At 41.3% G+C, this 22788-nt stretch overlaps 1 protein-coding gene across 1 annotated transcript in view; it reads right to left on the bottom strand.

Moving 5' to 3' along the window:
* The window catches only part of CELF2 (CUGBP Elav-like family member 2), a 559335-nt gene extending 544145 nt beyond the window's left edge, over positions 1 to 15190 (bottom strand). Inside the window, exon 1 of the mRNA XM_070380896.1 lies at positions 14982 to 15190. Within this exon, the coding sequence (XP_070236997.1) occupies positions 14982 to 15034 (53 nt within the window). The 5' untranslated portion in view covers positions 15035 to 15190. The remainder of the gene's footprint in view (positions 1 to 14981) is intronic.
* Between the last annotated feature and the right edge of the window lie 7598 nt (positions 15191 to 22788).

A 22788-nucleotide genomic window follows, 5' to 3' on the forward strand; every position in this document is an offset into this window, starting at 1 on the left:
TTATGTTTTTTTGGTTTTTTGGCCACGAGGTATGTGGGATCTCATCTCCTTAACCAGAGAGCGAACCCATACCCTCTTTTCACTGGAAGGCAGAGTCTTAACCACTGGACTGTCAGGTAAGTTCCAGGACAATTTTGTGGTGATAAAGATAGCAACAGTGGATACAGACCAAAGGCACCGGGAGTCAGGCTGTATTTCTCCAGAAATCACTTTGTGACTATCTTTGGCTTTGGGCAATCAATGACCCGGGTTGCCTTCTTTCCTCAGATTCCTATAATCCTTGTAGGGCAGATTCTTCAAGATCCTCTTTTCTTTCCCTCCCTTGGTCTCATTTCCTCATCTGACCCTATGCTCCAAAGAGATGAGTTCTGGCAACGGATTGATGAGCTTCGGGTCATCATAAAGGTCAGGTGGGTAAGAGTGCTGGGTCTTCCTTGAAAGGTGAAGGACGCTCTGCTTCTTGCCTCCATGTAGCCAAAGTAAAAGGTGATCCTGGGTCTGAGACAGCCCAGCCATCCCTCCCTTACTCCCCGTACCCTTTCTCTTCTTCCCAGCAATGAAGCCAAGTACAGCTTAGGTCAGCTCAGTGCACAGCATCTGGGAAAACACATTCTCTCTTGCTGCTTCCTCTAGTTCAATTTCCCTGCTGCTGGCCAGGCTGCCTTGGCTCTGAAAGATCCAGAACTCAGCGGAGCATACATGGGCCACTGACTGATGATGGCCTGTGGGTCATATCCAGCCCACTCTCTGTTTTTGTAAGTAGAGTTTTATTGGAATACCGCCATGCCCATTCATTTCTATATTGTCTCTGGCTGCTTTTGTGCTACCATGGCAAAGCTGAATAGTTGTGACAGAGACCATATGGTGTGTCAGCAAAGCCAAAAATATTGGCTAACTGGCCCGTTGCCAAAAAAAAAAAAGTTTACCAACACTTGGTTTAGACCACTGTAAAATGGAGATGAAATAGTCAGTGTTTGATTACCTTCAGCAGGAACATTCTAACCAAAGCTGCGGTTTTGATGAGAAACAGAGCAGAAGTTACTTGGAAGAAACTAGATTATATCAGGGGAAAACTGAGTATTCTGTATAGTCCAAACCAGCTCATTAGATTTTACAGATATATATTTATATAGGGGTTTTGGGCCAATGCTACATTTAGTTATAAACTATTGTTTTTGCTTCAATTTGTTATTGTTTCTCTCAGGCCACAAGGGTCTGAATTTGGCAGAACTGGCAGTAGGGGAGGCTGACTAAGTATTATAGAATGTTCCAGCTCCCCTCTCTCACCCCTAGGATTCCCAAACAAACAGCTTTTAAAATCCTTGGTTGGGAAACTGAGGGGCCCCCATCTTGGCCTCTCCATCCTCAGTCCCTGTGGAAACTTGCCCATGAGAGGTAGCTGTCATCTCCATCAGGACCCAAATATCCCTCCATTCCCTGAGCACAATGCCATTTAACAATTTGCCCAATCTTACTTCCCATCTGTGTGTAAAAGAACCACAATTGTTATGTCATTGAAATGTACAGATTTCATAAATACCCACCATAGCGGGCCTCAGTGTTGAAGGTCACCTAATTTAAAAATAGGCAGAGAATCTGAAAAGACATTTTTTCCAAAGAAGACATACAAATGGCCAACAGGCATATAAAAAGGTGCTCAGGGTCACTATTTATCAGGGAAATGCCCATCAAAACCACAATGCAGTATCACCTCCCGCCTATTAGAATGGCTGTTATCAGAAAGACAATAAATACAAAGTGTTGGCAAGGATGTGGAGAAAAGGAAATCCTTGTACACTACTGGTGTAAATGAAAATACTACTGGTGGCCATTATGGAGAACAGTACGGAGCTTCTTCAGAAAATAAAAAATAGAACTACCACATAATCCAGCAATTCCACTCCTGGGTATTTATCTGGCGAAAATAAAAACACTTAACTCAGAAGGGTATATACACCCCCATATCATGGCTGCTGCTGCTAAGTCACTTCAGTCGTGTCTGACTCTGTGCGACCCCAGAGACGGCAGCCCACCAGGCTCCCCTGTCCCTGGGATTCTCCAGGAAAGGACACTGGAGTGGGTTGCCATTTCCTTCTCCAATGCATGAAAGTGAAAAGTGAAAGTGAAGTCGCTCAGTCGTGTCCGACCCTCAGTGACCCCATGGACTGCAGCCTTCCAGGTTCCTCCATCCGTGGGATTTTCCAGGCAAGAGTACTGGAGTGGGGTGCCATTGCCTTCTCCGCCATATCATGGCAACTTTATTTAAAACAGCCAAGATATGGTAACTATCTAAGCATGCATCAGTAGACGGATGGGTAAGAAGAGGTAGGATATATGTACAACAGAATATTTTCAGCCATAAAGAAGAATAAAATCTTGCCACATGCAACAACATGAATGGAACCTGAAGGCGTTACACACAAAGTGAAATAAGTGAGACAGAGACAAATACTGTATTATTTTACTTATATGTAGAATCTTATAAAAAACAACAACAACAACAAAAAAAAAACCTCCACCAACTCAAACTGGCTCATAGATGCAGAGATGAGAGTGGTGGTTGTCAGAGGTGGGGAGTTAGGGGTTGGGCCAAACAGATGAAGGTCAAAACATACAAACTTCGAATTATAAAATGAGTAAGTCATGAGGATGAAATGTATAGTGTGGTGACTATAGCTAATAATACTACATTGCATAGTTGAAAGTTGCTAAGAAAGTAAATCTTAAAAATTCTCATCATAGGAAAAATATTTTGTAACTATGTACGGTGACACACGTTAGCTAGATTTACTGTGGTGATCATTTTGTAGTCTTACAAACAGTGAATCATTATGTTGCACACCAAAAACTAACATAAAGCTATATGTCAATTATATCTGCCCCTTAAAAGCCCCCATATTCCAAATAGTCATTTAAACTACATCTCTATAGAGTGATGGCTAAATGTTCAGGAAGTTCTAATGAGGCAAGTGGACAAAGTGAGCAGGGTTATCAGGCAAAGTTGCCTTCAGAAGCTCAGGTTAGAACAAATTTTTTAAGCATGTGTGTTTCATGGAGAAGATGGAAAGAATATTCCAGCTTTTGGGTACTCAATAATGGTTGTTATGGTCAATAATGATGATAATGATGGTGGGAAAAAATGTCATGTGTAAAGGCTCAGAAGCAGCATTGTGTTCCATTTGTAAATACCAAACTTAAATGAGGGCAACATTTTTCTGTTTACAAAATCTTTCACTTACCCACCAGGAAACATGATAAAATACAGAAAATTGCCGTTTCTAGGGGCCTCTTACAATTCTTTCTGGCTTAGACATTTGTGTCTCTATAAGAATGAAAAACTAGTGCAATGAAGAACAGAATGGTGTGCCAAAGCCACGGGTAACCGAAACACCTGCAACCCGGACTGACTGTAACACCGAGCCCCGTAGGACTGGTCCTATGATTGCTAATGTCAATACGTGTCAGCAAAACTCATTCCTGGAACAGCTGATTTACATTACAGCCCTAGTTCAAGACAGAACATCTGAAACCAGGTTTGTAGTTTAGTCCATCAACTCTACAGAAGGACTGGGAATAAAAGAGGCTTGAAAGAAAATGAGGATCAATAGCAAGAGAATTGCTTTGCTGTGAGAAAAACTCGTCAGTGTAGGGAAAGGATGCATCATGTGGCTCAGAGAGGGGACTCAGGGTCCTGGGGGAGGGTGCTTCTTTGTTCTCACACTGATTGTGTAATTTTATAGACGGGATCCCTGGATATAATCTCATTCAATCTCTCATCTTACAAATCAGGAATATGCAGATGTCTGTTCCAATCCTGGCTGGGTGAAATGCCATGCCAGGTGATGCTAAAGATGCAAGTGGATGCAAAGATGAATGGGGCGTGGACCTTATCTATCTTTTGAGAGTTTACAGTCTAGGAATTAAACTAAAATATACATAAACCTTACAAAGCAGGAAATTTGGACTAGCACTGGAGCATCTAAGGCTTAGATTCAGTGCTATGAGCATTTTGGGGAAGAAAACCTTCTTGCCTGATGGCTACTGTGTGGGATGTAAAGGCAAGGAGAGATGGTTACTGAGCTGTTCTTTGAGGAAATTGTTGTTTGGTCGCTAAGCCAAGTCTGACTCTTTAGCAACCCCATGGACTGTAGCCCCCAGTCCATGGGATTTTCCAGAAAAGAATACTGGAGGGGGCTGCCATTTCCCGTCCCAGGGATCGAACCTGCTTCTCCTACAATGAGAGGCAGATTCTTTACCACTGAACACATTGGAAAGCCTTTGGAGGAAATGGGGAAGAATCAGATCTGGGTCAGGGAGATTTTATAACACAAAGTTGCACAAAGGGGAGTAATTAGCTGATCTCTTGAGGTGCCTTCTGTTGCACCAAAACAGAGAGGGAGGTAAACACAGGGACTGCATGCGGGAACAGACCTGACCTTGAGCCCTCTCCTTACACTATGACCTACAGCACCAGTCCCCAACCTTTTTGGCACGAGGGACCAGTTTCATGGAAGACAATTCTCCCATAGACTGGCGGTGGTGGTGCGGGGGGTGAGTTGGTTTCAGGATAATTCAAGTGCATTACACTTGTTGTGCACTTTATTTCTATTTATCATTACACTGTGATATACAATGAAATAATTATACAACTCATCATGATGCTGCCGCTGATCTGACAGAAATGTGAGGTTAGGAAGTGGCTGTAAATACAGACGAAGCTTCCCTCCCTAGCCTGCCACTTACCTCCTGCTGTGTGGCCCAGTTCCTAAAAGGCCATGGCCCCTGGTACCAGTTCATGGCCCAGGGGTTGAGGATCCCTGATCTATAGAATATGATGCTAGTATTCAGGAACGCTTAAGTTTGAACACTTATTTGGGGAGTGTAGAGAGGTCACTGGCAGATCCTCTTTTGAAATAGTGGAATAAAAGCGGCAGGTGATCCTCTTCCATTTGGGAAAAATAACTTCTCTGTGGGGGTTTCCTGGTGGCTCAGATGGTAAAGAGTTTGCCTGCAGTGTGAGAGACCTGGGTTTGAGTCCTAGGCTGGGAAGATCCCTTGGAGAAGGAAATGGCAACCCACTCCAGTATTCTTCTCTGTGGTCTCTGACCTTAAAGAGACATTCCCCCATGGCAGGGGAGTTTTTCCTTTGTTTCTCCTCACAGAGATTTCACAGGTTTGGGATAAACAGACCCACTCAGCAGGGGGAATAAAGTAACTGTCAAGTGAATATTTTTCTGCTGATTATTGGAGTCAATGGACTAGAAACAATACCTGAGGATGACTTAACATCTGGGATTTTTGAGGGCTGGAATGAGAGGTAAAAACCATGGCAGTAACATTCCAACCTATGGATAACAGGATTTTTCTACATTTTTATGTGATCTTATAATACCCTTTGTCGTTATTAGTTATGCTATGTGCTACATTAGTCATGTTTTGTGAAAAACAGTAGATTATTCTCTGATATAATACATTATTTAAAAGGCCCAGGTCTTGTGTTCACTTTTATAAACATGTAATTCATTCTTTCTAGAGAATTATTACTGGATATAACTCTTGCTTTTTCATAGCCTTACTCTCCCCCTGCTCTGCAAAGATTTTTTAAAGTACCCAGGAGTACGTGGGTCATGATTCTTCAAACTTTCCAGTGGAAAAAAGAATGATGGGGTGCAAATTTTTCCCTTCGAGGGCACAGTGAAAGCAACATGCTTCACCAAGGTGCCAGTGCTCCAAGGTGCCAGACAGTACATTTTCAAGTGCTCTGGCCCAGAGCTACAAAACCTGGAGTCTACAGTGCGGCAAACAGGAGCCACAGTGCTGCCACCTATGTCATAGAGCTGCTGCAAGATTAAGTGAGATATTAAACAAGGAACTCTTAGCATAAAGCCTGGCACCCAGAAACTATCAATAATTCTTCTGTCATCCTGGAAGAAGACTAATAATCCCTGATCTTTGGGTGGTCAACCTGCTCTGACTGGACACCACGAGAGTTCCCCATAACCTCTCCCCAATCCAAGCATCTCCAAGATGTCACGTAATATGAGCTGAAGAGTATCTACACACGGCAGTCATTCAAAATCACACTGCACGCTTTCTTCTTGAGTTTGGAATTCATCTTGGGAGATTTATCAGGCATGTGAAAGAGAAATATCTCCTAAATGAGCTGGAGAAAGCAACGAAACAGAAAGAAACGAGGCCAGGCAGTGACTTAAAACATGTCAGGATTTGTTCTTTTTTTTTTTTTTTCTTCCATCAACATGTGCTGTTCTCATTAAAGAGAGTTTCTCACACACTCAGTAAGGGAACAGGCAACAGTGTCTTTTGTTATAGCCTGAAGGCTCGTCCAAACATTTAAGGGATGTGCGAGCCATAAATTTCCTCCAGACTGTAATCATCTTTGCAAGATCAAGTGCTCATGACTGAAAACATCGCTGACCTGTGAAATATCACCAAGGCTCTTCATTTTTTTCCCCAATAATGAGGTTAGTTTATGGCATGTACTTTGTCATATGAGATTTGAAAACATCCTTCCAACTGTCTATCAAAACCACTTGTATTTTTGTTGCTGTTGTTGTTGTTGGTCAAGTCATTAGCCTAGATGATAGATGAAAGGTAAGCTATGGCCCTAGGGCCAAATACTACCTACTTCCTGTTTCTATAAATAAAGTTTTATTGGTTCATATTCAAGTCTAGATATTTACATACTTCCTTTGGCTACTTTCATGTTTTGATGGCAGAACTAAGTAGCTGCAACAGAGATTGTGTGGCCACCAAAACCTGACCCTTGTACTATCTGACCCTTTATAAACGTTTGCCAACCCTTGATCTAGATCATTGTTTTATGTAGAAAAAATTCTGGTTGAATTGGGTTCTCAGAGAATTTAAAAATTTTCCATATTATTAAATCCAGACACTTGGCTGATTGCAACAGAAGGGAGGAAGTGGAGAGAGAATTACTAAACTCTGAGTTAGAAGACACTCATCCATTTATTCATTCCACATAAGACACCATCACCACCATCCCAGGGAAACTCTGGAGTATGAACAAAATACATAAAGCCTCTGGCCTCATGGAGTATAAAGTTAATGAGGGAGATACACAGAGACCACATCATTCATTCATTCATTCTTTTCATAAAACAATATTTATTTGGCTGTGCTGAGTCATAGTTATAGCATTTGGGATCTTCAATTTGCATTGCAGCATGCCAGATCTTTAGTTGCAGCATGTGAGATCTAGTTACCTGACCAGGAATTGAACCCAGGCCCCCTGCATTGGGAGGTTGGAGTCTTAGGCAGTGGGCCACCAGGAAAGTCCCCATTCATTCATTCTTCACTCATTCATTCTCTATAATGTGCCTGGAAATATTTTAGGCATCAGTTAACCATACCAAAGATAGATCCTAACAGTGGAGAGAAATAATAAATAAGCACATATGAAAACAGCAGATACCAATATGTGCTATAGTGAGAGTATTAGTTTAACCATACAAAACTGAAAGTTTTATAGGTCTGCAGTGGCTGAATGTTGGCAGTTTTCTATGGTTCAGCCTACCAGTGAGAAATGCTGAAGAGTCATTTTCAGATGGCTTTAAATTAAGGGGTCTGGGAGGGAGAGATATGTTAGGAGTTTGGGATTAATATACATACACTATGATATATAAAACAGATAAACAGCAAGGTCCTACTGTATACCACAGGGAACTATACTCAATATATTGTAAAAACCTATAATGGAAAAGAACCTGGAAAAGAATATACACATCCACACACACACATATATAACTGAATCACTTTGCTGTACAATTGAAACTAACACTAATTGTAAATTAACTATACTTCAATTAAAAAAAAATTGAGGAATCAAGGAAGGCTTCACTGAGGAGGTGACATCTGAGCTAAGACTTGAATGACAGTAGCATCCTGCCCGGTGAACAGTGAGGGAGTTTTCCAGGCAGAGAGCGGGAGTGAAAGTGAAAGTGAAGCCGCTCAGTCGTGTCCCACTCTTTGCGACCCCATGGACTGCAGCCTACCAGGCTCCTCCGTCCATGGGATTTTCCAGGCAAGAGTACTGAGGGACAGCTCCTTGCAAATACCCTACAGCCAAAATAAGCTTGCTTCATTGGACGAAAAGAAAGAAGACCAGAGGGGCTGGAGTAAGGTGGGATGTGGGGAAAGACAGAGGAGCTATGGTTGAAGAGATAGTCAAGGGTAAGGTCAGATGAGGTCTTGTGGGTTAGGATAAAGGTCTTGGCTTTTATTTGAAGAATAACCAGGAGGCTTTTAAAAGGAAAGTCACATGATCTGATTTACGGCTTTCAAGTGTTGTCATTCCTCTTCTGTGAAAAGTAGCCTATGATAGCAAGAATTGAAGCAGGGAGATTTAGGAGGTAGTATAGAGTAACAGAAGCAGAAGATATTAAGAAGAGATGGCAAGAATACACAGAAGAACTGTACAAAAAAGATCTTCATGACCCAGATATTCACGATGGTGTGATCACTGACCTAGAGCCAGACATCCTGGAATGTGAAGTCAAGTGGGCCTTAGAAAGCATCACTACGAACAAAGCTAGTGGAGGTGATGGAATTCCAGTGGAGCTATTTCAAATCCTGAAAGATGATGCTGTGAAAGTGCTGCACTCTATACGCCAGCAAATTTGGAAAACTCAGCAGTGGCCACAGGACTGGAAAAGGTCAGTTTTCATTCCAATCCCAAAGAAAGGCAATGCCAAAGAATGCTCAAACTACTGCACAATTGCACGCATCTCACATGCTAGTAAAGTAATGCTCAAAATTCTCTAAGCCAGGCTTCAGCAATATGTGAATCGTGAACTTCCTGATGTTCAAGCTGGTTTTAGAAAAGGCAGAGGAACCAGAGATCAAATTGCCAACATCCGCTGGATCATCGAAAAAGCAAGAGAGTTCCAGAAAAACATCTATTTCTGCTTTATTGACTATACCAAAGCCTTTGACTGTGTGGATCACAATAAACTGTGGAAAATTCTGAAAGAGATGGGAATACCAGACCACCTGATCTGCCTCTTGAGAAATTTGTATGCAGGTCAGGAAGCAACAGTTAGAACTGGATATTGAACAACAGACTGGTTCCAAATAGGAAAAGGAGTACGTCAAGGCTGTATATTGTCACCCTGTTTATTTAGCTTATATGCAGAGTACATCATGAGAAACGCTGGACTGGAAGAAATCAATAACCTCAGATATGCAGATGACACCACCCTTATGGCAGAAAGTGAAGAGGAACTAAAAAGCCTCTTGATGAAAGTGAAAGTGGAGAGTGAAAAAGTTGGCTTACAGCTCAACATTCAGAAAATGAAAATCATGGCATCCGGTCCCATCACTTCATGGGAAATAGATGGGGAAACAGTGGAAACACTGTCAGACTTCATTTTTGGGGGCTCCAAAATCACTGCAGATGGTGAAATTAAACGATGCTTACTCCTTGGAAGGAAAGTTATGACCAACCTAGATAGCATATTCAAAAGCAGAGACATTACTTTGCCAACAAAGGTTCGTCTAGTCAAGGCTATGGTTTTTCCTGTGGTCATGTTGGTTGGTCATGAGAGTTGGACTGTGAAGAAGGCTGAACGCCGAATAATTGATGCTTTTGAACTGTGGTGTTGGAGAAGACTCTTGAGAGTCCCTTGGACTGCAAGGAGATCCAACCAGTCCATTCTGAAGGAGATCAGCCCTGGGATTTCTTTGGAGGGAATGATGGTGACGCTGAAACCCCAGTACTTTGGCCGCCTCATGCGAAGAGTTGACTCATTGGAAAAGACTCTGATGCTGGGAGGGATTGGGGGCAGGAGGAGAAGGGGACGAGAGGATGAGATGGCTGGATGGCATCACTGACTCGATGGACGTGAGTCTGGGTGAACTCCGGGAGTTGGTGATGGACAGGGAGGCCTGGCGTGCTGCGATTCATGGGGTCGCAAAGAGTCAGACACGACTGAGCGACTGAACTGAACTAAACTGAACTGATAGAGTTCTGAGCACAATAAGATCACAGCAAAGAAAGTTGGGGTGAGAAAAGTGGGGATGCAGGAGATGTTTAGGAGCTGAAATCCGTGGAGCTGGTGATAGCTTGGATGTAATTAGGAAGGAATATGAGGGATGAGGGAGCCTGCCAACTTTCCAATTTGAGTACCTGGCTGGATACCTACTTGCTGTGATTCATAAGCCTGAGAACACCAGAAAAGAACCAGGACGTGGGGGAGATTATAGGTACCGTTTTCAACCTGTTGAACTTGAGTCATCTTTATGATTTGTTTTCCCTCAGGTGGTATCGATGACCATGAATTCTTATATGAATCAAATTGGCAGGATTTTTTTATTCTTTTAATCATACATCTACTACTTTGTCATTTTCTTTTTCTTCTTCTATGTACCTTTTTTTTTGACTTAGCTGATTTTGAGTCTCTTGAGTGAAGCCTTTGTGTTTGTGCTTTCCCAGTGGTCAAGAGGGGAGTGTTACAGTTGCAAATTGTTGGCATGAATGTTGGTGTAAGTCATTTCTTTTAAGCCACTTAAGGTATACAGGAGTTAAAACAGCCAACAGCAGGATTCCCAACCTGGATATATATACATATATATATATATATTTTTTTTTTTTCCATTTGACAAAATGAACCTAGGAGGGAGTGATGCCAAATATACAGTGCCTGAAAAAGGTTTATGACCTGAACTGGTATCCCACTCACAGATCATATCTTATAACACCAAACTGGGGTGTAAGCAGATTCAAAAAAGGTGCCTTGCAATCACTTTTCAAGAGCAGCAGGTTTGGCAGAACTCCAGGCTGTATACCTGGAGCAAACACGGAAAATATTGCAGGTTAGGCAGGTCTGAAAGTCTTTCTGTGTTATAGACCAAGCATTCTGCTCACCTATTAATCAGACAAGGGCAGTAGCAGTATTGTAATAGGATCCCTCACCTCTGCATTTGTAAAGCATTTTATTGACGTAAATCATATCACATATAACCCTGTATGCCGTTAGCATGTACATCCTCAGTCTCCAGCTAGATTATCCCATTTATAAGGTCATGTTGTATCTCTGCTTCTCCTGCATACACAGGCTCACCTCAGAGATATTATGGGTTTGATTCCAGACCCCTGCAGTAAAGTGAAAATCTCAATAAAGTGAGTCACACACGTTTTTCGGTTTCCCAGTGCAAATAAAAGTTATATTTAAACTATAATCTGTCAAGTGTGAAATAGCATTATGTCTAACAATTGTATGTGTGTGTGTGTGCTCAGTCACTCAGTTGTGTCTGACTTTTTGTGGCCCCATGGACTGTAGCCCACCAGGCTCCTCTGTCCATGAGATTCTCCAGCAAGAATACTGGAGTGGGTTGCCATTTCTTTCTCCAGGAGATCTTCCCAATCCAGGGATTGAACTCGCATCTCCTGTGTCTCCTGCACTAGCAGGCGGATTGTTTACCACTGAGCCACCTGGGAAGCCCCTTAATTTAAAAATATTTTATTGCTGAAAATTGTTAACCGTCATCTGAGCCTTCAGTGAATCATGCATGATCTTTTTGCAAAAGTGACATTAAAGATCACTGACCACAGATCACCAGAAGTACAATAATGATGAAAAAATTGAAATATTCAGAGAACTACCAAAATAGGATACTGAGACAAGAAGTGAGCAAATGTTGCTGGAAAAATGGTGCCAAAAGACTTGCTCATTGCAGGGTTGCTCCAAACCTTCAGTCTGTAATAAATGCAATATCTGCGAAGCACAATAAACTGGAGTATTAAAGCATGCCTGTAATGGACGGAGCCTTAGTGTTGGTGAGTAAATGGCTCTATGAACCAGAATTAGCCAAAATGATGCCTGATTATAAACAATAAAGGAATTTAAAATGTAACGCTTAAATACTACCTAGTTTATAATAATTTATCATGGGAAAGAATTACACATAGTTGAAATGAGGATGGGATAACACTTGCCAAGGAGAGGTATGGACAGAATGAACTTGGTGCACCAGAGGTCAATGCAAAGATCCTTCTCTTTCCCAGGTCTTCTCAGTCCAAGTTTGTGGAGCTTTACTTACTCTAGCCATAAATACATTTCACTTATGTTAGAGACACATTGAGGGGAAAGGCAACATTACCACTGGTTTTCAAGTACATTAAGACTAGGGATCATCATCTAAAAAAGCCTTTGGCATCACCGACTCAATGGACATGAGTCTGAGTATACTCCAGGAGTTGGTGATGGACAGGGAGGCCTGGCATGCTGCAGTCCATGTGGTCGCAAAGAGTCGGACACGACTGAGCGACTGAACTGAACTGAACTGGATCTTACATATGCTCAGAGCTGGGGCCCGTCTTATCCATTTGGGCAATAATATTAATAAGGTAATCACCCAAAACAATTTTTTAAAAAGCACCCTTAAGAAATATTTCAATATTAGAAGTAGGTTACTAATGCAATTAAAGAAAAGGAGAATGAAATTTATTGTAATAGCTGCATCATGAGGGCATTCACAGAAGTACTTTAGCATCTCTCATTTAAAAGTAAAAGTTAAATCTACAAATAGAAGAAAATATCACTGACAGGCCCATAAAACACTCGTGTTTTTTCATCTAGAAATCCTGGGAATTACTTAATGAAAGCAGAAAGGTATATGCACAAAGATGCCACTGAATCGTTCATATAAATCAAGGACTGGAAACGGTCTAAACTTTCAATCAACGGGGTAATTCAGTAAAAACAATGTACAAATCAACATCATTTATACCCATTAAAAATTTGATTATGAAGGGGAGGCAGAAACTTGGAAACGCATTTGATATTTAACTGCAGAGATTATAAAACGACACATGCTATATGATATGTATACACACCACCTGATACAAAGAACTGACTCACTGGAAAAGACCCTGATGCCGGGAAAGATTGAAGGCAGGAGGAGAAGGGAACGACAGAGGACAAGATGGTTGGATGGCATCACCAACTCAATGGACATGAGTTTGAGAAAGCTCCGGGAGTTGGTGATGGACCGGGAAACCTGGTGTGCTGCAGTCCATGGGGTAGCAAAGAGTCGGATATGACCGAGACACTAAACTGACTGACTGATACATGTGACGTTCTAGAGAGCAAGGTACAAGAATTTTTAAAAAGAAAATTATTGAGATAGATAATAGCCAATTTTTCATTTATTTGCTCTTTTGTATCATGTGGTTGCTTTTGTTTATTTTTAAAATATTTATTTATTTATTTGGCTGGAACAGGTCTTAGTTGCATCACAGGGAATCCTCAGTTGCAGCACTCAGAATCTTTAGTTGTCGCACTCAGAATCTCTTTAGTTGCAATATGTGAATTCTTAGTTGCAGCACGTGGGATCTAATTCCCCTACCAGGGATCGAACTCGGGCCCCCTGCTTTGGGAGTTCAGAGTCTTCGCCACTGGAGCACCAGCGAAGCCCCTCATCTGGTTGCTTTTAAAAATAATAAAATTAGTTTATTGCATCACTATTTACAATAGCCAAGACAGGGAAACAACCTAAATGTCCATCAACAGTTGAATGGATAAAGAAGCTGTGGCACATATATATACAATGGAATACGCAGCCATCAAAAACAACGAAATAATGCCATTTTCAGCAACAAGAATGGACCTAGAGAGTATTATACTAAGTGAAGTCAGAAAGAGAAAGACAAACACCATACGTGGAATCTAGAATATGACACAAATGAGCTGACCTATGAAACAGAAACAGACTCACAGAGAACAGGCTTGTGGCTGCCAAGTAGGGAGACAGGGATTGGGAGTTTGGGATTAGTACTGTAGATGCAACCTATATAGGATGGCTAAACAACGAGGTCCTACTGTATAACAGAAGAAACTATATTCTGTATCCCGTGATAAACCATAATGGAAAAGAATATGAAAAACAATGTATATATATATAACCAAATTACTCTGCTATACAATAGAAATTAACATGACATTGTAAATCAACTACACTTCAATAAAATAAATTCTAAAAATAATAAAATTAGGCAGAGCTCATGAGAGAGAACTAAGTAATAGCCAATTAATACAAGACGTCAGGAAAAAGAGGTGCCTTGTTTGGGACTTGATGTAGTTCCAATGGAATCGTGTTCGGGAGTAGATACCAGAGACAACACGTCATTGTGTTGAACCACTTTTTCATAAAAACTCATCAACATTTTTTATTTTTTAAAAACTGCCCAAAGTTCTTTTGGCTGGGAAATACTCTTCAATGTTAAGTTAAACTAGAAAGGAATTGTGAACTCTAAGGGAGGAGTCAGTTTAGACTCAAGTGGAGGAAATGCATAAACTTTTGCCCCTTTGAAGTCCTTGGGTTCTCATTTTTCTGGGTCTCTGAATCATGAAGTGGTCAGAGTTCATCTTTTCAGGGGCATTCAGAGAAAGAGCTCCTTTCAGAAACTCCACTCATTCGGTTCAAAGGTGAGCCGAGTTTTCATCGCACTGGCTTTTCCAAATTAGACCGGGGGGTGGGGAGGAGAGGTCAACAGGAGGAAACCGCATTTCCATGGGCTCTCTTCCTAGAAGAGCAGCAATAGTTTTCTGGAAAGTTCGCTTTTTTATCTGAAGTCCCAGAAAGTTTGCCACTTCTCTGATGGATTCAGTGCCCCATGAAACGCAATGACAAGGATAACTGGTTAAGACTCGGCCGACGTCAAGAATCATTTCACGAAGACAAACTGTCATTAAAATACGCCGCCTTCCCCTCGGGGATGAAACTGAGGACTTCTCACGCCCCTCTTTCCGCGTCTGCTGGAAGTCGATGCCGAATCACCCCGGAGCACCCCAGCCCCGAGCAGATCCGGCGGCCCCCGCCTCCCACCGCAGGCGCTGCGCGCAGCGACCCGAGCGCCTTAATTGGGGTGGGGGGGTGGTGCGGGGGGAGGAACTTGGCCGTGAACGGAAACAGCGACGCGAGAGAAAGGAAAGCAGGCCTACCTTAAAACTTTCCAGTCTTTGAGTGGATCCAAATCAGAGATTAAAGAGACCATTGTCTAGAGGGTGGCTGAAGGCAGGTCCAGTCCCGGGCGGAGGGGGCGCGGGGAGGGAAGGGGAAAGGAGGCGGCAGCCAGCTGCTCGGCTCAGGCCCGGAGCCACTGGGCGCCCGCGCGGCTCTTCCTCCTTCTAGGATTGATAAGCACTTGTCCTGGCTTTTCTCCACCCCCCCTCCCCCCCACACACCCCCCAAATCAATCTTGCGCTATATTACTTCCCCACCCCGGCTCATTTCTCCACACCACCTTTTAAAGCCCTTGTAATCTGCTCCGACTGATCACATTTGACCTTTTTGTAGCCCACTTTATTCCAAGCACAGCTCTCAGTTAAATCTCTCTTTATTAACACCGTCCTTCTTGGCTTGCTTTTGGAACAAACACAGATCAAGCCTGAAGCCTCCAGACTTTACCAGCAATCATTTACAGATTACTGCAAGCTGCAGCTTTCTCCTCCTCTGGGGCATCCTCTTGCCTCTGAGATTTTGCTTTCATATTTCTGTCAGAAAACCGGTTAGGTTTCTTTCTTGATTTTTTTTTTTTTTTGGTGGCTTGGGTTCCGGGACACCAGCGTCGGTCTTACAGCTTCCCTCAGAGGCTGTAACTACATGACTGTTAGGATTTGTTTTTTAGAAATAATTTGGAACCAGGCTGCTTAACAAGCTAGAATTTACTGTGTGTTTTCTGGCAGAGAATTTGCTACACTGCTCCCCCCGCCCTTTCTTTCTTTTTCATGTTTTAAAATAACATGAAGAGGGGGAAATGTAGAATCTTTCTAAGCATTAACAGAAGAGGGCGTGGGCTTTTCTCCCTCAACTTGTATATCTTTTGTCCTTTATTTAAAACTGAACATCCTTTCAATAATCATCTGAAACCGTGCATAGCAGATGTTTAAAAAAAAAAATCCAGAGCAGAAATGTTTTCCTCTAGACTGGTCTGTGTGCTGATGTGGGTTGTTGGTGAGCATGCAGGTTTCTAATTTTCCTCAGCACTGTCTCTTAGTGAGTTTTCTGCTTTACTAGGTTCTAGCTAAGGCTCCGCTTCTGAAGCCCTTCCCCCACCCTGTCCTCCCAGGATCCTGGCATTGACCTTGAAATCCCCTGGCATAACGGTCTCCATGACTTCTCTGGTTATTCAGATTTTTCCTATGCCTGCATGCCACATGAGCTTTACTTGATTCTTGATTCTCTCTCTTTCTATCCAATTCCTCCTCTCCCTACCCTTATTTTAAAAGGTAATTTTAAGATCATCACCAGACATGGAAGATCAGCCTCCTTGGTCTAACAAAACAATGATTATTGTGCATGGCCAGTTCTAGGTCTTTTTGTCTTGGTTGAAAAGAGTGTGGAGAGTGTTAAGGGGTGTTAAGGGCACACTGGCACCAGCCGATAGTTTTCCCACAAGAAGAGTTCAGACTTAAAAAGAATGCGCAGCCATTCAATGTTCTGCATTGACCTTACTACCTAAAATGGTCAGCCTGGAGGATGGGTTCCAGTTTCTTGCCTTTAGGCTGAACTTAAAGAAAAAGAATCTCTGTAGGGAAAGATGTGGTGACAGCTGTTGGCAGTGTTCTGCTTTTATTGTCAAGAAGTTCTTCCAGTTAACTCAAAATGCCCCTCACAGCATTTTAAATCCTTTCCCTGTTACCCTTTTCTCTAAGGACCCCCTTCTAAGAATATGCAGCAAACCCTCAGCTTTCCCAGTTACAGTCATACACAGTTTCCTTAATGGCTGTAAATGACTCTCTTTAGGAGTCTGACTATCTTTATGCTAAACTGAAAGAGAATTTCATACCTGTTATACAAACCCCTGCCTCTCTGGAGCTTCATGCTTCTTCCTGGGCTGTCTTTGCTGTCCCACTGTGGATCTTGGGTCACAGCAGAGTAATGTATAAACCTTTACAGAACACTTGTAATCCTCAAGTACTTCACCAAATGTGGGTGATAATAATAGCATTTGTGGGGCGTGTACCTCCAAAGGGTTCCAAATGCTTAGGTAATTAATAAGATGTTTCTCCATTTAGAAAGTTAGCAGGAGAAAACAAAGATTATAATGAAATCGCTTCTGTGACTACAGTGAGATCATCCTTATATATTAACCCATCTCTCTGCCGCTGAGATTCAGGTCTGGGGGAGAAGGGGGAATGGGTCCTTAACCCTTGGAGTTCAGGCTTAATGGGTGACAGGCGGAAGGACTTGGTTTTTGGCCAAAGGACGAAAGGACAAGAACGTGTTCCTCGATTACGAAATCATGTTTTAAGGCAGTCGTCCTTACAAAAAACTTTGGATGAAACCCTGCCCCAAGTCCAAGTGCAGAAACAGATTCTAGTGAAAGTTTATTACTGGAAACTGTTCTAATTTCTTTTTTTTTAATATAAATTTATTTATTTTAATTGGAGGTCTAATTTATTTATGTTAGCTCGTTTAGTCCTCGTAACTAACTTGTTTATGAGGTAAGTTATCAGAAGCACCCCCATTTTGTTAATGTAGGTGAGGACATTCAGGCATGAAAATTTGGGCTCCCAAGGCTAGTCCTCAGCAGGGGGAGGGGTGATACCCAGAAGCCACACCCACTGGACCCCACGGGAGTGGCCACACCAGGCATTCCCTCCCTCCCTCGGGGAGGAATACAAAAGCAGGGTGCATCTGTATCAGGGTGGGACTAGGGTTGTGATCAGGTTAGGCGTGGATAAGATGGTTTGCATGACCTTCCTGCTTCCTCTCCTAAGGCGCCCTAGGAAACCCTAGCGTTCAGAACTGGCTTTCAAATCCACTCCCTGAAAGTGTTTGGTGATAGACCATCTTTGAAGGGCTGAATTGAGTCCAAATGGGCTGAAGATTTTGCTGTTCTCTTTCTTAATTTTGAGGAACAAGTATTTTCTTACATATACTGGAAATTAATTCCATGCTTTATATATGCAGATTTCCCTTTTTCCTCTCTCCCCTAAGTATTCCATTCCTGATTTTGAACAGCTTCACATCAAATAGATCCATTTCCTACTAAGAAAAAGGCCATCAGAAAAATTCACTCACCTTCAGCTATTAGGGAACCCAGTAAGGATGAAGAAAGAAACAAAATACTGCCCTGTTCAAAATTTGGCCAACTATTCATCTTTAGCTCAGGAAAATCAACGATAAACTTTTTATATGTAAAACTCAAGAAGTTAAATTTAGTGTAGAAAACTCTGGCCCCCAAATATAATTTTCTTCCACGTCACTGAATGAATTACAGGGTTTAATTCTGTGTTCTTTTTCTCATATTTTGATTAATTGATATCTTTAAAAATGAAATTGTTTTATTATTGCTTATAACGACTTTTCAATAGTTGGCTCTTCTGAATTGTTCCTGAATTGTTAAAAAAACAATGTCATCCATTTAATTTCCAAAAACATGTTTTTTTAAAAGTATCTTTGATATTAATTTCTCATTTTTATATTAATTTCTCATTTTTATATTAATTTCTCATTTAAATGCTTTCTACTCTGCAATCACCCTCTGTTTTTTTTCAGTCTTCTAACTTTATTGAGGCTTTCAGTGGCTAAATCAAATATGTCTCTTGGTAAATGTCATGTTGCACTTGAAAATATGTGGGTTATTTTCAAATATCTTTTGATATTGATTTCTAACATAATTCCACAGGGATTAGAAAACATACTCTGTATGATTTTTATGTCTTTAGACCATGAAAGTTTTGCACCTTGATTTATGTCCCTGGACATGTTCCAGTGTCTCCTGGTTTATATTCTATGGGAACTTGAATAAAATTTGTATCCTACTGTTGTGTGAAAATTGTATAAATCTTAATTCTGTTGAATTGGTTCAGGTGCTTTTCAGATCTACTATATCCTACTTTTCTGTATATTCATTCTATTAATTTTTGAGAATTTGATATTGAAACTCCAGCTAAAAATCTTAATTTATTATCTACTTAAAAATAACTATAATATACAGTGGGACTATATGTATCTTTGTTCTGTATTTTCCAAGTGTCCTGTAAATGTGTTATATTTTCATAATTTAAAAAATAAAAAAAGAAAGAGAAAATCAAAAGACCTCAGTTTATTTTTGTGTAAAATGGTGATGATAAAATTTGTCTTAATTATCTCAGGACATTATTTAAGGATAATGTATCTGAAAGTGCTTCAAAGAGGTTAGGAGGCTTAAATACTGTATTATAAACTTTCAGAATAAAGTGAATCATGTTATAAAAATGTACCTTTCCAAAAAAGAATGGTCATCCATATAAAGCAACATTCATGAATTGTCCCACTATTACCAGTGACAAGACTCGTAATTCTCCTTTTCATGTAACTAAACTTTCTATGTCTTTCCCTCTTCCCAGGCACAGAAACCAAAACCAAAATCCAAATGCAAACAAAAACGACCCCCCTCTTTGGACCTCTTGCATCCAAGCAAACAAAACCTCAGGCCCCAAACCTTATGAGCCTGTGGTTTTCACAAGTATAGGGGTTAGAGTCACCTGGGAAGCAAATGGAAACCAGAATCTCAGTGAAGAGACAAGAGCAGGAGCCAAGGAAACTGCATTTCATACCAGACTTAGACAGGGAATGCTGATGGAGGGTTAGCAAATAGAAAATGTGGTGGCTCAGTGGTAAAGAATCTTCCTGCCAGTGGAGCAGATGCAGGAGACACGGGTTTGATCCCTGGATTGGAAAGATCCCCTGGAGGAGGAAATGACACCCCACTCCACAGCGGATAGACTGAGCATGCACTCAAGTAGAAAATTTGCCCTGGTCCTTTAGCATCCTGGGTGGCTTTTCATGTGCTGAGAACCATGTCACTGAAGCCAAAGGTGAAGATCTATGGGAACTCGTCTTATAGAGGAACAAGAAGCCCTTGGGTGTGAAGTAGCCAAAGAAAGAAAACAAGCCTTCTCCATCAGCTAGAAGTTAGACCAACCACTAAACAAAGCTTTAGAAAGACAGACATGATGTCTTGGGAAATTTATCTCCCAACAAAATGTTCTGATAGTTAGGAATTAAAAAAAAAACAAAAAAGCCTTAGCCTTGCTAAGGGGAAAAAAATAACAATTTTATGTCCTTTTTTTCATTCTGTGTTTGTCTCTAATTTCTGATTCCTAGGAATCTGATTATTCTGATTTTTTAAATTTTATTTTAGAAAATCTTGCTTGAAGCTTAATCAGTCCTAATTCTATTACTTCCCAATAAAGATTCTTTCCCCTTCTGCTTGTTTCAGATTTTTCTTTTTCTTATTTGCCAGCTCTTTTCTTTTCCTCAAGTGGGTAAGTTCTCTCTCTCCCTTTAAGAAACTGAAATGACTGATTGGAAATACATTCTACTTCTGCAGAAGAAGCTTCCCTGGTCTTGGTGATGGGACAGAGTTGTAAAGCTGGCAGGTGGAACGAACTCAGAAACTCCAGCTCTTGTTCTTGACCCTGGAAATCAGATCCAGCTCTGCATTGTTTTCATAGCAGTGATGATAGACAGGGGTCGCCAGATAAATTCAGCACACTCTGTTGAAGCCGGATTTCAGAGACACGAGGAGGAAATTTTTGATTAAGTATGCCCCCTCCAAATATTGCGTGGGACACACATATACTAAAAAATTATTTGCTTTTTTATCTGTACTGACACTGTAAGTCCTGTATTTTAATTTGCTAACCTGACACGCCTATGCTAGACTGACTTTGAAATAAAAAGAGCATTATCACTGTGGTGATTATTTTTCATTTATGGAGGTACGTAAAGGCACACTGATGTTACTGGTTGTGTTGGGCATCAGAATAGGTCTCCCCAAAACGGGCCACTTCAGCATGTGGATTATTTTGAGTTACAGGGAATCAAGACCCCCAAGGGCTAGAAAGGCACTAGCGGTTTAGTCGACAGGTCATGTCCGACTCTTTCGACCCCATGGACTGTACCCCGCCAGGATCCCCTATCCATGGGATTCTCCAGGCAAGAATACTGGAATGGGTTGCTATTTCCTTCTCCAGGGGATCTTCCTGACCCAGGGATCAGACCCAGGGATCAAACCCAGGTCTCTTGCATTGCAGGCAGATTCTTTATTGCTGAGCCACCAGGGAAGCCCAAAGAGACACTACTGCCCCTCCTTCAACTTCATAGAAGAACTTAGATTAGCTTTTTCCTAAAAAAGTTATTAGCAGAGAGACATTTTCTCTAAGTGGCCTCATCATCTATATTACAGGACAAACATCTCATTACCAGACACATGCTCTTGTCATCATCCTGTGAATGGCCCTCCCATCTTTGGTCCTCGAAAGCCCCAGGGCCCATCCCATTCCTCAGATCAGGATGACACATATGCCTCAATTTACCTTTCTGTCTCTGACCCTCTCATTATGTGTGATTCCTGTACATGTGAAATTAAACTCTATCTTCTCCTGTTAACCTGTTTCGTGTTAGTTTAATTCTTGGATCAGCCGGAAGAACATGGCAGGGTAGAGGAAAGTTTTTCCCTCCCTGACAATCAGGCATCAAAATGCATTTACTGAAATGTTCTTAAATCATCTTTACTGTCTTAGGTGTTATAAGCCAAACATAAAAAGCCCCACTTGAGCTTTCTTTTTCAACAAAGCAGTGATATGATGAAAGAATGCCTGTATCTTGTAATATTGGAAATTAGAAAACGCCAGGCAGCCTTCTTAAGACGGGCAAGTTGAATGCATTTTTAAGTGCTGGTAACATTGATATGTTCAGAAGCACCAAAGCTGACATTTTGTAAAATTTGGGAGCCCCTTTGTATTGTATTTATCTTATACAGATAACACAGCTGCTGTGTCCTCTTGTTTTTGCACCAAATAAGCATCACCTCCTATTGTATGAAGTCTGAACCTGAAACAGTTAACCATTAATCTTCAGTTACATAAAATGTGTCTTGTACCTATCCTTACATTAACAAGGTCTACAGAGACCAACTTCCAAAGATGGCAGGATTTCTCTCTCTCTTTTTTTAAACAAACGAATATAACTTTAATGGAATTTCAAGTGCTTTCCTGTTTGGCTCCCAACACTTGATACAATAAAAAGCCTATGAACAAAGATATGTATTTTGGTGCTTCGTCAGTGATTGGAGAATTGCTATTATGGAATACGCACAAAAAATTGTTATTATGGCAACTAAAAAAATTCTAAAGTGTCTCTGAAGAGACAGCTACAAAACCTGCTAAGGAGAGGGGAAGACAGAATGTGTTATTCAGGGTCTACATATGTACCGAATATTTCTAACGATGCAAAAACCCTCTTAACAATTGGGAAGGAATGCTTTTTCTCATTTGGAGTCTTAGTCAGCTGAACAGGAGGGCAAAATGGATTAAAGCAGGAGGAGAGGAGGGTTGAGTCTCTGCCAGGCATATTTTAAAAGTGAGAAAGGAAGAGAGGAGAGGAAACCAACACCCAGCCAGCAGCTTTTCATGCCATTCAAAGGAATCACGGGCCAAATTTGGTACATACAGAGGGGAAAAAAAAAAAATTGAGCTTTAACTCCTGTCCTGCCACAGAAGATGTGATTTTTAAAGCTGTATAATGTCCTTCTTTTAATTTCCAGTCTGCTTTGTTAGCACTCACAGCTCCCAGCAAGAGGGACAAAGCGATGCCCAGAAAAAAAGATGTATTGTTCAGATGGTCCCCGTAGCCCAAGCCAGGAAATAGAAACCTGCACCACTCATCCTAGTTTTTTTTGTTTGTTTGTTTTTGTTTTTTCTTTCAGTGGCAATTTCAGATTTCTCTGGTGTTTGTGTGCTTCAGGATAGGACT

Source organism: Bos mutus, chromosome 13 (assembly GCF_027580195.1).
Source record: "Bos mutus isolate GX-2022 chromosome 13, NWIPB_WYAK_1.1, whole genome shotgun sequence".
Lineage (NCBI taxonomy): Eukaryota > Metazoa > Chordata > Mammalia > Artiodactyla > Bovidae > Bos > Bos mutus.